Source organism: Grampus griseus (genome assembly GCF_964374135.1).
Source record: "Grampus griseus genome assembly, chromosome: 11".
Classification (NCBI taxonomy): domain Eukaryota; kingdom Metazoa; phylum Chordata; class Mammalia; order Artiodactyla; family Delphinidae; genus Grampus; species Grampus griseus.
In genome coordinates, this window is record NC_139005.1 from 44,968,539 (window position 1) to 44,984,731 (window position 16,193).

General features: G+C 50.4%; 1 protein-coding gene and 1 pseudogene across 2 annotated transcripts; both read right to left on the reverse strand.

The window, feature by feature from the left end:
* Positions 1-1,336: 1,336 nt before the first annotated feature.
* LOC309829742 (retinol dehydrogenase 16-like) lies at positions 1,337-5,776 on the reverse strand (the record flags this gene model as incomplete). Its single annotated transcript, XM_082665878.1, has 4 exons — positions 1,337-1,554; positions 2,109-2,272; positions 3,127-3,385; positions 5,464-5,776. 4 exons carry the CDS (start codon positions 5,774-5,776, stop codon positions 1,337-1,339), a joined length of 954 nt encoding a protein of 317 aa, XP_082522004.1.
* Positions 5,777-12,898: 7,122 nt separating this feature from the next.
* Positions 12,899-15,778, reverse strand: LOC309829905 (retinol dehydrogenase 16-like; annotated as a pseudogene). Its single transcript has 2 exons — positions 15,460-15,778; positions 12,899-13,288 (listed from the first exon to the last, which is right to left on the reverse strand). The product of its transcript is annotated as a retinol dehydrogenase 16-like (transcript).
* Between the last annotated feature and the right edge of the window lie 415 nt (positions 15,779-16,193).

Below are 16,193 nucleotides of genomic sequence, written 5' to 3' on the forward strand. Positions count from 1 at the left end.
GAGGGCTAATTGTGCAAGCTCTTTTCCAGCCCTACAGGTATGCAGTCCCCCTTCTGGAGTGAGCTCCCAAAATGGAGAGACAAATCCCGCCTCCGGCGCTGAATATCTGATACTTGGAGGAGATGAGATTTTCAGTGGGGAATCACTGATCCTTTGTCAAAAACCACCGGGACAGCCAAGGGGAGGATTAGGGAAACTTCCTTGTGACAGCCGCATGGACCCTCATGGCACGGGTTCCAGCCCCTTCACACGTCCATCAGACCAGACCTGGTTCCCTCCCTAAGAAAGGCAGCCTGGAAGGAGGAGGAATAGGGATCTACGGAAGGTCTAGGGTAAGGACGTGGGATGGTGTGCATTGCACTTCTTTTTTCAGCGCTTTTGTTGCTCCGCCTTGTCTAAATAGGGGTCCTTGTGTCACAGTCCACACTGTGGGCCATGGAACCCAACTCAGTGCAGCCCTGCACCCCCCTGTAAGACCAGCAAGGAGGACCAGGGCTTTGCAATCTCACAAGCTCTCTGACATTCTGGAGAGGATTCCTGGGGCTGAGTCCAAACCTCCTGAACACATACCCCCAAGGCATAAAGTGAATCAATGATACTTTATTTGATTTCAGTTTGTTTGGTGTGACTGGCTCGGTGTCTGTGTGTGTATGTGAGTGTTTACGTGTATAAATAATAATTTGAAAAACAGGAGTCTTCAGATTAAGCATGAAGCTCAAGCAGGTGAACTTTTCAACTATAATTTTAAGGAAAAAATAATCAATGGAAATTCTTGTTTCCAAGATAGATCAAAACCCGGTTTGTTTGTTCTCCGACAGGATCGCATTCCAGCCAAGGTCTACTGAGTTGGCACCTAGGCTCGTGAGTCAGGCTGGTGGTTACCCTCCACTGTCAACACATACCCTCAGGCAAGAGGGGCCTTTATCTCCCCTGTCCATTTCTATCCTGGGGGAGAGGGAGACTGGACATGGGAAAGATACATCAACAGGTGGACAGAGGCAGAGCAGGGGGGACTGAAAACTCCCAGCTGCTCACACCCTCCCCAAAGCGAGGGTTTTTCACAGCTGCATGTGGGTCATAAGGCACTGAGAGGCCACTCAAGGAACAGGACACAGATGTGAGATAATGAGCCCTGTTCCTCGGCCATAAGACTTGTTCCTTTCTTCCTAATATCCCCAGAGAACTAAGTAATGTCCCAAGAGAAGCCTGGGGACTGAGGTGGGATGGGTGTCCCCGGTGACATGAGAACCCCTTTCGCCACTCTATTTCCCTCTCCCTGATGCATCCCCTCCCCACACTATCCCCAACTGCCCCCACCGTGCACGCCAGTCTTGGGTTACAGGGCCTTAGCAGGCCGTGGGGCGCCCCAGTACATCATGAGATCCACCAGGAAGGTGGGCATGTAGCTCACGGGGAGGTAGAAGAACTTGGCGTCCCAGCCAGCGGAGTACCGGGTGCGGGGGTGGCAGGAGGTCAGGGCATGCTCCATGCAGGTGGTCATCAAGGACAGATTCCTGGACCATGATGGCGTCAGTAAATTAGATGTCTTCATGACTGTCCAGAAGGAGACACCATCCAAAATGTTCTCATTTCCCAATGCTCCCACTTTCAGATCAACATGACAGTTTCTAAAAAGTCCTTTCTCTTCCAAAATCGTACTCTAAATCAAATCCATGGATTTCATTGGAGTGTGTCCTAACACTTACCCCAGGATCTCTATCCACACCAAGCCCCCTCTGGATCTATTCCTGGGAATATGTGCACTACGTAAACCGGAGGTCTTTGCAAACACTAGAAATTGAGGCACCTGAAAAAAGCTGGTTCTAACACCAGCTTACCGTGATTCCACGGGTGTCTTCCCTCTCTGGCTTCAGTTTCCTTCCCAAATTAAAAGAGTTTCGGAAGAGAAACTGCTCCCCAGGTCTATCAAGCCTGAATCCTTTCCTTGGGTCACCAATTGACCACACAGGACCCTGGGGATGGAGTTCATGTCCCCGCTATGTGGGGGACTCAGAGCCTGGAGGATGGACCTGAGACTGGAGGAGGTGCTAATGATGGACCCAGGCTACCAGACAAGGGTTTGCTTCTCTCCCCAAGGTCTCACTCACAGTCAGCCACGAACTTCTCTCCATAGAGTTCCTTGATCTCTGGGCTGGCCTGATCCCATGATGCCTGGAGGCTTCCATTAAACACCTCAGGGCTGGTCATATTGGTCATGAAGTAACCAGGCTCAATCATCGCCACCTTCACTCCGAAGTAGGAGAGCTCCCTCCTGCAAGGGAGACAGGCCGAGGGGCAAGGACTTCAGAGGTCCTCTTGCAAAACAAAACATGAAAGAACAGTAAGACACCAACATAGGATCGGGGTAGGATACGCTGGAATTTCTCAGAGGTTGTGAGGTACAGAAGCCAGGGGGAGAAAACTCAGGATGATGGTATTGCTTCTGTATAGAGTGTGAATATTTTTCCAATTACTTTACATACCTGTGCCTGTCAGCTCTAAATCCTACCAGTTGTGCTACAAGGCATCCTTTAAATGTTATCTCCTCCTATTCCTCATCCCTCCAATCAATCACCACACTTTGCACGTTTTATCTTTCCCATACTCCCCAGTCCCCTCTCTCCCCTCTCCTACTCTGCTAACCCCCTGGCCACTGTCCTCTAGGGAGCATCTCTCTGCCCACGGTATCAGATCCCCCACATCAGAGCCACCCTCTCCCTGCAGCCCGTGGAGTCTCCCCACTGATTTGATTAAGTAGCTCCCGGGATTAATGGCTTCATGGGGTACACTCCCCACAGGGCTCCCAAAACCTAAATACCGCAGCAGCTGAGCACATGGAAGGGCTGCACAGACAAATAATATCAGGTCCAGTTCTGCCTCCGACACTTTGGTGACTGTGGACCCTCACGCAAGGCAGGAATATGTTGCATCATATTAGGCCTCACACCCACCTGGACACCCAAAAGATAAAAGGGTGCTTCCCAGTGAAAGACCTACACAGAGTAAGAGAGAGGGATCTAGAAGGAAGGGCCATTAGGTCTCTAAAGAAAGAAAACCACTGTAGAAGGCACCCCCAGAAGCATAAAGCAGGAGGACAGAGGAAGGGCCTCCATTCCAGGCCATTACCTGAGGGAGTCTGAGAAGGCCTCCACGCCGTACTTGGACATGCAGTAGCCCCCACCAAAGAGGGACACGCGGCCCATGACGCTGGAGACGTTGACCACACGGCCCCTCGCCTTCCGCACTAGGGGCAGCAGACTCAGGGTCACCTCGATCATCCCCAACAGGTTCACGTCGAGCATCTTTACGAAGTCCTGTTTGGTCAGCCACTCATTGGGTGCCATGGGAGTGCAAATGCCGGCATTATTCACCAGGCCCCAGAGTCCTGGGAACAGTGAGGGCGAGAGGGCAACACCATGCTGGGCCTGTGAGTGAGGACCCAGTGGAGGTTCCAAGTCACCTTCCACCCAGTGAGGACTTTAGGAGAGAGACTGCAGGGGGAACGGCTGGAACAGAGACCAACATGCTGCCTGCGGGTTTGGGGAGACCAGACCCTGTAAGCGGTTGGAGGACAGAAGGTGCGCCACCCTCCTGACTCAGTCTTCACGCCCAGCCCACTGCCTGGTGACAAGGGGCAAGCACCCCAGATTGGATGAAGGCAGGGACTGAGGCTGAGGAAATCTAGTGGGTCCATAGTCTGGAACTCGGAGGGTGAAGTTTTGGGTTTTCACAGTCCATGTTGTCCTTGCAGACATTATCAATATTCACCTATATTTTCAGATTTTCTGACAGCTGCAGGACTGAGTGCCCAACAACTAGCTAGTATGAGGGAAAGAGAGGGAAATATAGAGAGACAATAAGGAAGGGAGGGGAAGAGAGGAATAAAAGAGACAGTGGATAAAAGGCAAAAAAAGATGAGTAATATCTGGGTGGAGATTGGCTGGGTAAAACAGACCTGAAATCCCAGGTTTGGGGAAACATGTTGACAGGCCTGGTATTGACCTCTAGGGCCTGGCCTTAAAACACTGAGCAATGTTCCTGCAGGAATCTGGGGAATTCCATGGGGGTAGGCTTTCAGGGGGAGGAAGGGCTGCCTCTGTTTACCCATCACCCCCAGAACACAGAGTTCACCCCCTACCCCAGAAAATTCCATCTTCTCCTGCCACCCACACAGGAGTCCAGTCTAGCCCCATCTCCTTGGTGCAAATTCACCCAACTTAATGGAGACCCCTCTGCAAGTATCAAAGACACAATCCCAAGGTTTTAAAGACTTGGTAACCATAGGCCTCAGGGTGGCAGGAGCAGGCTATTGAGGGATGGGGTAGGGCTGCCAGAAGTATCTACTCAGAGAGTTGAGTTCCTCCCCTACTCAGTAACACGTGTGCCTTGTAGGAAGAATATTCTCCAACCATTGTCATCAAAGGCACAATCAACATATGCGGTTATAGTGTAGGGAACTGGGTAGAAAGAAGTTTGCCAAGATATCATTTATGTTGAATATGATGAATAAAAGGTAGGAAATAATTATGTATCATACCATGAGGTACTTTTTAGTAAGTAATGCTATTCTAAAGGGTAGTATATTCTCAATCATAATTTACTAATTTTTGGAAGAAAGTTTTATTACGTTGTAAATCAGTACATCTTTCTTTAGTGGAAAGAAAATGATACTAATATGTGCAAAATATAATACCATGTATGTCAAAATATTATCAGTACTTATCTCTGGGTGGTGAGATTTTGAGAGAGTTTGGTTTTAATCCCTGCACTTTTCTGAGTTGCCACAATGATCATGTTTTAAATTATACTTAGGTGAAAGAAATACAAATTCTCTCCTTCCCCTGCAAAACAAAGGCACAACTGTAGTAATTAAAAAAAACAAACAAAGAAGGAAAAGAAAAGAAGAAAAACAGAAAACAGAGAGAGAGAAAAAGTAACGCTTAAGTAGTTTTCTGACCTTCCTTAGACAAGTCCTAACAGCTCAATGTTGTCATCTGAAAATTGGTGACATTTAAACCCAAGTAGGACGACTATGGGTCACCACGAAGAACATGATCAAGTGCTGAGAACACAGCCCAGCTCCAGCGCTGCCCCCCAGCCCCCCATGCAGCCTTCCAGCCAGAGTGCCCATCTCCACCCGTCCTCCAAAAAGTGCACCCCAATCACCCTGGTCACTCAGCATCAAGGAACCCAGACCTCCTGCTGAGGGAGGAGGGGACACCAGACAGGAAGTCTGCAAGGACGCATTCTCATCGGGGAAAACTCTCCCCCAAACTGCAGAGCCTCAAGTTTGGGAGGTGGAGGTGGGATGGAAGAGGCTTTGCTGGTAAGCTGGATGAGGAGAACACAGGGAGGACTTCAAGTCCTGGAAAATACCTTGGGAATCTCCCCAGGCAGCTGTCAGTGGGTCTCCCCTTCACACAGAGAGAAGAAATAAACAGAAAAAAGAAATCTGGGTGGTACCTCTGTCCCCGACACGCTCCTTCACCCACTCGGCGGCCGCAGCGATGCTCTCAGTCTTGGTGACGTCCAGGATCACCGTCTCCAACCTGTCTGATGTCTGGCCGTTCAGCTGCTCGGCCCCCTGCTCCGTCAGACACGTAGCCAGCACCCTCAAGCCTCGCAGGTCCAGCTGCCTGGCCAGCAGGTTCCCGAAGCCCGAGTCACAGCCCGTGATGAAGACGAACTTGTCCTGGAGGTGGCTCACCACCTGCCTCTCCCGGTACCAGCGCAGGAGGTAGTACAGGCCCACGAGGACCGCCAGGTACAGCCACATGGCTTTGCAGGGGACAGCCACAGGCAGACTGGGGTTAAACTCCAGTCTGGCTAGTGTTGAGACAGGAGGACTTAAGAACGTACACAATGTTGGTTGGCCAACCAACTTCCAGGCTCTCTGGCGTGGAGTCCTCACGATTTTCCTGTTCACCCTCTTTGCTGAGTATTATTGATTCTAACCCCAAATGCATGCTATTTGGTGCGCTCACAGCATTTCTAATACATGTCATTGCGTTTCCAACACAACTTCTTAAGGATGACAGTGCTTTTCCAGCCACCTCTTCCTGGTGCACCCACTCCTCCCTGTTTCCCTCTACCCACCTCTCCCCTCTCCACCCCACCCCCAAACGTTGTAACTCTTATATCCCAGGTTTCATGGTTCACAACTATCTTCTTCCCTTTTTCCTACTCAGCCTGGGACCAGGGTCTCCCTTACCTACTGGAGATTCTTACAAGGGGAATACACGTGGAATCAAGACACAAGTGGCTTCAAAACCCAGCTCTGCTGCCAACAAGCTATGTGACCTTGGGCAGCTGGCTTAGCCTCTGAGCCTGGTCTCCTCCTCTGGCTCAGCTCCCAGAATTCACTCCTGAAAGACTAAGTCTCTCTCAGCCTCTCTAGGATTAGAAGGGGAAGGCAAACGAGAATAAGGTCTCTCCTGATGAAGAGGTTCCCCGGGCCAGAAAGGTGTTCAGGAGAACAGCAGGGGTGTCTGATCTCAGAGGCAAGGAGAGGGGACAAGAAGGGGATGGGGGCGACACACGCAATGGTGAGACGTCTCCCAGATGCCGGGCCAGTTGTTGGAAGGACTCACACAAAGCTGGTCTAACAGTTGTTCCCCTTTCACTCTGTGAAGATGCCCTGCCCACAGCCCTGGGTGCCCGGCTACATTGCCCTCTGCCCCTCCTGTGCTGAGTGAGGCCCTGCCCTGCCCGGCACCACGCCCCGAATCCAGACCATTCAGACACTGAGAAAAGACTGACTTGAACGGGGATCATGGGATGGGCTGTGCGAACCTCCCCCCAGGCAGCGTGGGCTGTAAAGCCCAATAATTGGAAAGAATCAGGTCAGTTGTATCAGGGTGATGATGGAGAAGAGGAGGGAGCTGCCCCCTCAGGAGATTAAAGAAAGGACCAGAGGCTGGACCCCAGAACAGCTGTGCATGCAGGGACTTTCACATTCAGTAACGGGGGTGGACCCATCAGGGGCACAGAGCTGGTGAGTGGGGCAGGGACAGAAGGAGCCTGGTTCAGTGCGCTGGGCATCCCCTGACCGTCCACATTTACTACAGCTCCGACTGGTAAGTAAGGAAATACGAGAGGCACTGGGAGGGAAGGAGAGGCTTCCCCAAGCAAACAGAGGCTCAAATGCCCCTGGAACCCACCCCAGCAGCCAACAAAGACAGACAGGGGCACAGATTCAGCCTTTAGTGGTAACTGTCAAGTGCAGGGAGCTGACTGCAGTCCTGAAAGTGTTTGTCCCTCAGGTGGGAGTTGGCAGCAGTAATAGAAAGGCCCGTCTTGCAGAAACCAGCCTGTGCCTGCTTCCTGCGTGACCTCCAGGACCCTCCTACGTGGGCTTCCCAAAGGGTGAGGACGAAGAAGGCAAGGATGAAGGATGGTGCCCTGGAAACTCTCAGGGGCCTGGGGCGACATGCAAATCCTAGGCAAATAGAAACCCTGCTAAGGGAGAAGGTCGTGGTTTCTTTACTTGGAAGAAACAAGAGGGTTTTTTCCTCAGTGACCACGAATTCCTTCAACCATAAACTCCCAAGGGGCCATGCAGAAGACATGTCCCAGCCCTCATGCCATCTGCTTCCCTTTTGTGAATCCTGAAAGTAATATGACTGCTCGCGGGGGTCTCAGCTGTTTCAGACTACATTCCAGGTGGGAACAACCACAGGAAGGTCAGGAGAGAGCAGTAAGAGAAAGGAGCCTGGGGTGACACTCACTCACCTGGGAGCTGCAGGGGCCAGAAGAAGAAATCCTTCAGAGGCTACGCTGTCAGGGAGACTCACTGACAAAGATCTCTGCACCTTATGTCCTGGGAAGGGCAGTTGGGCCAGATTCCAGGACAACACCTGTGACCCTCATGTGAGCTGGAGCTGACGCACACACCCCCCGGCGTAGCCCAACAGCATCTCAGTGGGGACCACTGTCAAGCGTAAGGCCATCTCCCACCCACTCCCTCTTCTCCACCCAGGACAAGTCCTCTGAACAGGGGGAGGTGTAGGTAACAACTGGGGGAGCTGGAAGGGGTAGAGAGTAAGGGCTAACTGTGCAAGCTTGTTTCCATCTCTACACGTACGCAGTTCCGCCGTCTGGAGTGGAGACCCAAAAATGTAGAAACAGACCAGGGCCTTCAGGTGTTGAAGATCTGGTGCTCAGAGGGGATGAGGGTTGCAGGCGGGGAGTCACTGACCCTATGCGACTCACAAAGGGCCAGGACAGCCCAGGGAAAGAGTGACAGCAGCTTCCTTGTGGCACTCCCCTGGATCCTCATGGCATGGGTTCCAGCCCCTGCACAGGTCCATCAGACAAGACCTGGCTCCCTCTCCAAGGAAGGCAGCCTGGAATGAGGAGAAATGGGGTTCTGCTGAGGGCCTACGCTGAGGACATGGGCTGGTGTGCATTGCACTTCTTTTTCAATGCATTTGTTGTTCCACCTTGTCTGAATTGGGGCCCTTGAGTCACAGTCCACATTGTGGGCCATGGAACCCACCTCAGTGTAACCCTTGCCTCCCCACCCCCGTGTAGGACCAGCAAGGAGGGCCAGGGTTTTGTTTTTTGTGTGTGTGGTTTTTTTTTTTTTTTTTTTGCAGTATGCGGGCCTCTCACTGTTGTGGCCTCTCCCGTTGTGGAGCACAGGCTCCAGACGCGCAGGCTCAGCGGCCATGGCTCACGGGCCTAGCCGCTCCGCGGCATGTGGGATCTTCCCGGACCAAGGCACAAACCCGTGTCCCCTGCATCGGCAGGCGGACTGTCAACCACTGCGCCACCAGGGAAGCCCAGGGCCAGGGGTTGTAATCTCACAAGTTCTCTGACATTCTGGAGAGGATTCCTGGAGGTGAGTCCAAACCTCCTGAACAAATACCTCCAAGGCGTAAAGTGAATCAATGATGCTTTATTTGATTTCAGTTTGTTTGGAATCTGGCTCTGTGTGTTTCTCTCTGTGTGTGTATAAATAAAAATATGAAAATCTGGGGTCTTCAGATCAAGTATGAAGCTCTGGCTTTGTATTTAAGAGGTAGACATGATAGACCTTGAGGGGCTGACATGACAGCCTTGAAGTACTCAGAGATCCTTGAGGAAACTCCTAGCCATCTTTGTCTCTTCAGCAGTCCCCTGTCTGACACCAAGCGCTCATCACAGTCTTGAGTTTCAGTGGCCCTGCAACTTTTGAACTCACTCTCTGCTCAAAAATGGTGATACTGGGCTTCCCTGGTGGCACAGAGGTTGAGAGTCCGCCTGCTGATGCAGGGGACACAGGTTCGTGCCCCGGCCCAGGAAGATCCCACATGTTGCGGAGCGGCTAGGCCTGTGAGCCTGCGCGTCCGGAGCCTGTGCTCCGCAACGGGAGAGGCCACAACAGTGAGAGGCCCGCGTACAGCAAAAAAAAAAAAAAAAAATGGTGATACTGTTCTATAACATAAGGTTCCCCTAAAGACTCCATACCCTCGACTTTGAACAAAAGGAGAAAAAAGTTCAGGTTTTCTAGTTGACACTTGGAGAGGTCCCTCCCACTCCAATTTGTACTCAGCCCAGAAATCTGTATGACTTTGAACAGATGCCTTCTCCACTGAGTCCATACTCAGACCATCATGAGAAGAGTGGACACATAAAGAGTCGGGGTCTCAGGAAGCACTGGGACATCAAGAGAATTCCTGTCCTGCACACAGTAGGTGTTCAGTAAAGATTAGCAGAAAACATAAGACCGAGGTCAAGAAGTGACCCCCACTCTCCTCCACTGGAGGGTTGGGGGAGGGGATCTGGACCAGGGGACCCAGAGGTTGGCAAAGGATGGACGGTGGTGACTCTAAAGGAGGGGACAGAGGGAGGACCACAGAGAGAGGTTTCTGGTGAGAGAGAGACTAGATGTCCCCAAGGAAGGGTCTGGGCCCTGCCTGTCCCTTAGACACCTCTCCTTGTTTGTCCATCCTGTGTCTAACCCTGGGAACCCAGGTCACTTGATAAGCCCCAGAAAGACACATTAGCCCCTCACTTCTGTGGATGAAGGGATGACCTCACTTCCCTCTTCAAATCCCTCCTCAGGTCACCCCACTCACCCCTTCTCCTCTGTGAGGTCACCTGACTCTTCCTCTCGTAGGCATACACCCACTGCTGCCCAAGGCATCGGTCCCAATCACTGGGCCTGCGTAAACTTTTCAACTTTTATTTTCAGGAAAATATAATCAATGGACATGCATGGTTTCAAGACAAAACAAAAATTGGTTTCTGTGTCCTCTGTCAGGACCCCTGTTGAGGACAGCCCTTTCCAGCAAAGGTCTGCTGAGTTGGCACCTAGGCTGCTGTGTCAGGCTGGTGGTCACCCTCCACACACACCCCTGTCTACAGGTGTCTTTGGAGGGGAGGGACCTTTACCTCCCCCAGACCACTTTTATCCCATGGGAGGGGGAGACTGGCCAGGGCCAAGGCACACCCAGAAGAGGTGGACAGGGGCAGAGGGTGGGGGGCCGAGACCCTGCCAGCTGCTCACACCCTCCCCAAAGGTGTGGATTTTTCACAGCTGCATGTGGAACATGAGGCACTGAGAGGCCACTCAAGGAACAGGACACAGACGTGAGCTATTGACCCCTGTTCTTCAACCACAAAACTTGTTCCTTTCTTCCTAATATCCCCAGAATCCTAAGTAAGCCTGAGGAGAAGGTGGGGACTGAGGTGGAATGGATGTCCCTGGTGACATGAGAACCCCTCTCTCCACTTTATTTCCCTCCCTCTGATGCATCCCCTCCCCACAGAGTCCCCAACTCCCCACTACCATGCACCCCAGTCTTTGGTTATAAAAAACAAGGAACGTCACTCATCATCCAGTTCTACAAGGATTAAGTCATTAGTCACTACATTGCTGACCTACAATATACCTTGAAAGGAATTCAGAACAAAGATCAGGATGAGGAACTCTGCTCTGGGAAAATAGCAAACAGGCCCTTACATAGAAATATTTCTGGAGAAATTCTTTTTTACCCTGGAATCTTGCATCTTTCCGTACTTCAGAAAGCACTAAAATCATTAACTGAGTTATCTGTTCCTTGCGACTAGGAGTAACCTTCTACCTAGATGTATGCCTGATTGCACAACCCCTCAACCAAAATCACATAGTTGCTGGTTTCTCCTTCTGCCTCTTCGGGGCAGGTCCTCAGAGGTATCTGAGAGACTCTACCCTGGGCCATAGTACGCAGGAAGACATTAAATCAACTCAACTCGCAGCTCTTACATTGTGGGTTTTTTTTTCAAGTTGATGGTTTCAGGGCCTTAGCAGGCCTTGGGGATCTCCAGTAGATCATGGAATCAATCAGGAAGGTGGGCAAGTAGGTCATGGGGAGAGAGATGTCCATGCCATCATAGCCAGGTGAGTATTGGATCTGGGGGTGGCAGGCGTCAGGGCATGATCCATGCAGTCCCACGTGAGGAGATGTTCTCAGATCATCTTGGCTTCAGTATTTCAATTGACTTCATGACTATCCAGAAGGAGACGCCATACAAATAGATCCTTACTTCCCAGCCCTCCCACTTTTAGATCAACTTCAGGAAGAAGTTTCTAAAAAATTCTTGGTCTTGCCAAATCATGTTACAAATCATTCAAGCTGTGTGTGCCACCTCTTACCCCAGGGTCACACTCCAGACTAAAGCCCCTCTTGCTCTGTACCTGAGAGTATGCGCACCGCAGAAACTGAAGGTCTCTACAAACACTAGAAATAGACGCATCTGAAAATCAACTTGCCGTGAGTACGGGTATCTTCCATTTTGGGCTTCAGTTTTCTCTCCAGATAACACGGGGTTCCGATGAGACACTGGTCCCCAGGTCTACCAAGCCTGGATACTTTCCTTATGTTACAAGTTGACCACACGAGACCGTGGGGATGGAGCTCTTGTTCCCATTGTGTGGGTGAGTCAGAGCCCCGAGGATGGACCTGAGACTGGAAGAGGTGCTAATGATGGACCCAGGCTTCCAGACAAGAGTTTGCATCACTCCCCAAGGTCCACAGCTCACTCATCTAAGGCCAGGAATGTCTCCCCATAGAGTACCTTGACCTCTGGGATGGCCCGATCCTATGCAGCAGGGAAACTTCAAGAAAGCACCTCAGGCCTGGACATAGCGATCTTGACCAGGCTTGATCATAATTATTTTCACCCCAAAGTAGAGAGCTCTCCCCTGCAAGGGAGACAGGGAGAGGGGCAAGGACTTCAGAGGTCTTGCAAAACAAAACACAAAAATGCACCAAAAAACAAAGTCACCAAATTAAACTGTGTTGGGTAACTGGAAACCTCTGGAGAGTTGTAAAGTATAGAATCCAGGAGAAGAAATGTTATGATGATGGTGTTACTTCTGTGTAAAATTTGAATATATTTCCAAACATTTTACAAACTTATAATTCTTAGCACTAAATCCTACCAATTATGAGGCAAGGTACCACTTAAGTGCTACCTCCTCTTCTTCCCCTCACCTCTAATCAAACACCAAACTAGGCACAATTTACCTTTCCCATACTCCTCAGTCCCTTCTCTCCCCTCTTCCACCCGGGTAGCCCCCTGGACATCGTTCCTCTAAGGAACATCACCTTGCCTGTGGACACAGCTCCACACAATTAAAAGCACCCTCTCCCTGCAGCCCGTGGAGTCTCTCCCACAGATATGATTAAGTGGCTCCCTGGATAAATGGCTTCATGGGGTACACTCCCCACAGAGATCCCAGAACCTAAATACCGCAGCAGTTGAGCACATGGAAGGGCTGCACAGACAAATAATATCAGGTCCAATTCTGCCTCCAACACTTGGTGACTGTGGACCCTCACGCAAGGCAGGAATATGTTGATTCAAACTCCTTAGGCCTCGCACCCACCTGGACACCCAAAAGATAAAAGGGTGCTTCCCAGTGAAAGATCTACACAGAGCAGGAGAGAGGGGCCTGGAAGGAAGGGCCTCTAATTCTCTGGTAATAGGAAACCCCTGTAAAAGGCTTCCCCAGGGCACAGAAGCAGGAGGACAGAGGAAGTGCATCCATCCCAGGCCAATAACTGAGGGGGTCTGAGAAGGCCTCAGCACTGTACTTGGACATGGAGAAGCTCCCACCAAAGAGAGACACCCGGCCCAACACTAGAGATATTGACGTCACGGCCCCTCGCCTTCCGCACTAGGGGCAGCAGACTCAGGGTCACCTCGATCACCCCCAACAGGTTCACGTCCAGTATCTTCATGAAGTTCTGTTTGGTCAGCCACTCATTGGGTGCGGTGGGCATGGAGATGTCGGCTTTATTCACCAGGCCCCAGACTCCTGGGAACTGTGAGGGCGAGAGGGCAACACTGTGCTGGGCCCATAAGTGAGGACCCAGCTGTGGTTCCAAGTCACCTTCCACCCAGTGAGGACTTTAGGAGAGAGGCTGCAGGGGGAACGGCTGGAACAGAGACCAACATGCTGCCTGCGGGTTTGGGGAGACCAGACCCTGTAAGCGGTTGGAGGACAGAAGGTGCGCCACCCTCCTGACTCAATCTTCACGCCCAGCCCACTGCCTGGTGACAAGGGGCAAGCACCCCAGATTGGATGAAGGCAGGGACTGAGGCTGAAGAAATCTAGTGGGTCCATAGTCTGGAACTCGGAGGGTGAAGTTTTGTGTTTTCACAGTCCATGTTGTCCTTCCAGACGTTATCAATATTCACCTATATTTTCAGATTTTCTGACAGCTGCAGGACTGAGTGCCCAACAGCTACACACAGATAGACCATGAGGAAGGGAGGGGAAGAGAGGATTAAAAGACAATGGATAAAAGACAAAAACAAAAAGATGAGTAATATCTGGGTGGAGATTGGCTGGGTAGAACAGACCTGAAATCCCAGGTTTGGGAGAATGTGTTGACAGGCCTGGTATTGACCTCTAGGGCCTGGCTTTGAAATACCCGCATCGATACTGAGCAATGTTCCAGCAGGAATCTGGGGAATTCCATGGGGTAGGCTTTCAGGGGAAGGCAGGGCTGCCACTATTAACCACCCTCCCCCAAATCGGAATTTACACTTTGTCCCAGAAAAACCCACCCTCTCCTCCCACCCAAGGAGGCCATTCTGGCCCTAAGCCCCTCTATTCACAGGTCACCCAGCTTCCTGGAAACCTCTCCGCAAGACTCAGAGACGTGTACCAAGAATTTAAAGACTTAACCAACTAACAGAACTCAGAGCAGAAAAGCAGGGTCAGGGGAGTTGGGTGCAGGGTGTTGGAATTATTAATACACAGAGTTAGTCCCTCCCTTACTCTGTACCAAGTCTACCCTTGTAGGAATGTATATTCTCCCACCATATTTGACACCAAAGACCCAATCAACATACAGGGTTATATTATTGTACAACATGAGATATGTAGCCAATATTTTGTAATAACTGTAAATGGAATGTAACCTTTAAAAATTGTAAAAAGAATTTTTTAAGGCAAAAACAAACAAACCAAAAAACCAAACAAACAAACAAAAATATGCATGGTTATAGACTAGAAAATTTGGTAAATAAATTTTATCAAGACGTCATTTACGTTCAACACAATGAATAAAATCTAGGAAACCATTACATATTATATCATGATGTACTGCCTTAGTAAGTAATGTTATTCTAAAGGATACAATATTCCATTATTAAAAATTATGTCTTTGAAATTTTTCTATTATATTGTAAAATTTATTAACTTCTTTTAATAAGTATCAAGATACCACTATATGCAAAATATAATACCATGTATGTCAAAATATTATCAGTACTTATCTCTGGGTGGTGAGATTTTGGGTGAGTTTGGTTTTCATCCCTGTACTTTTTCGTTTCCACAATGATCATGTTTTATATTTATACTTAGATAAAAGAAATTAATGTTCTTTCCCTCACCAATAAAAAAAAGACAGAACTGTAGTAAACAAAAACAAAAAAACAAAAAGAAAAGAGAAGGTGACCCCACAGTAGTTTTCTGACCTTCCTTAGACAAGTCCTGACAGCTCAGTGTCGACATCTGAAAAATGCGTGACATTTAAACACAAGTTGGATGACTAGGGGTCACCAGCAAGAACATGATCAAGTACTGAGAACTCAGCTCAGCTCCAGCGCCGCACCCCAGCCCTCCATGCAGCCTTCCAGCCAGAGTGCCCATCTCCACCCGTCCTCCAGAATCTGCACCCTGATCCCCCTGGTCACTCAGCATCAAGGAACCCAGACCTCCTACTGACAGTGGAGGGGACACCAGACAGGAGGTCTGCAAGGACACATTCTCACCAGGGAAAACTCTCCCCCAGGCTGCAGAGCCTCAAGGTTGAGAGGTGGGTGTGGGATGGAAGAGGCTTGGCTGGTAAGCTGGGTGAGGAGAAGAACACAGGGAGGACTTCAAGTCCTGGAAAACACCTTGGGAATCTCCCCAGGCAGCTGTCATGGGGTCTCCACTTCACAGAGAGGAATCAGATTGAGAAATATGGGTGGTACCTCTGTCCCTCGCATGTTCCTTTACCCACTTGGTGGCTGCAGTGATGCTCTCAGTCTTGGCGACGTCCAGGATCACTGTCTCCAGCCTGTCTGACGTCTGGCCCTTCAGCTGCTCCGCCCCCTGCACCATCAGACATGCATCCAGGACCCTCAAGCCTCGCAGGTCCAGCTGCCTGGCCAGTGGGTTCCCGAAGCCCGAGTCACAGCCCGTGATGAAGATGAACTTGTCCTGGAGGAGGCTCACCACCTGCCTCTCCCGGTACCAGCGCAGGAGGTAGTACAGGCCCACGAGGACCGCCAGGTACAGCCACATGGCTTTGCAGGGGACAGACACAGGCAGGCTGGGGTGAAACTCGAGTCTGGCTAGTGTCGAGACAGGAGGACTTAGAACACACACAATGTTGGTTGGCCAACCAGCCTCCAGGCTCTCTGGCATGGAGTCCTCAGGATTTTCCTGTTCACCCTCTTTAGTGACTATTATTGATTCTGGCCTCAATTTGCATGTTTATTTTTAGTACACTTAATTCATTTCTAATAGACATCATTGCATTTCCAAAACAACGCCTTGAGGATGAGAATACTTTTTTTTCCCAGCCACCTTTTCCTGGTTCCCCACTCCTCCCTGTTTCCTCCTGCCCACCTCTCCTCTCCCCCACCACCCCCCCGCACACACATTGGAACACTTATATCTCAGGTCTCATGGTTAAGGGCTGATTTCTTTACTTTTTCTGCTC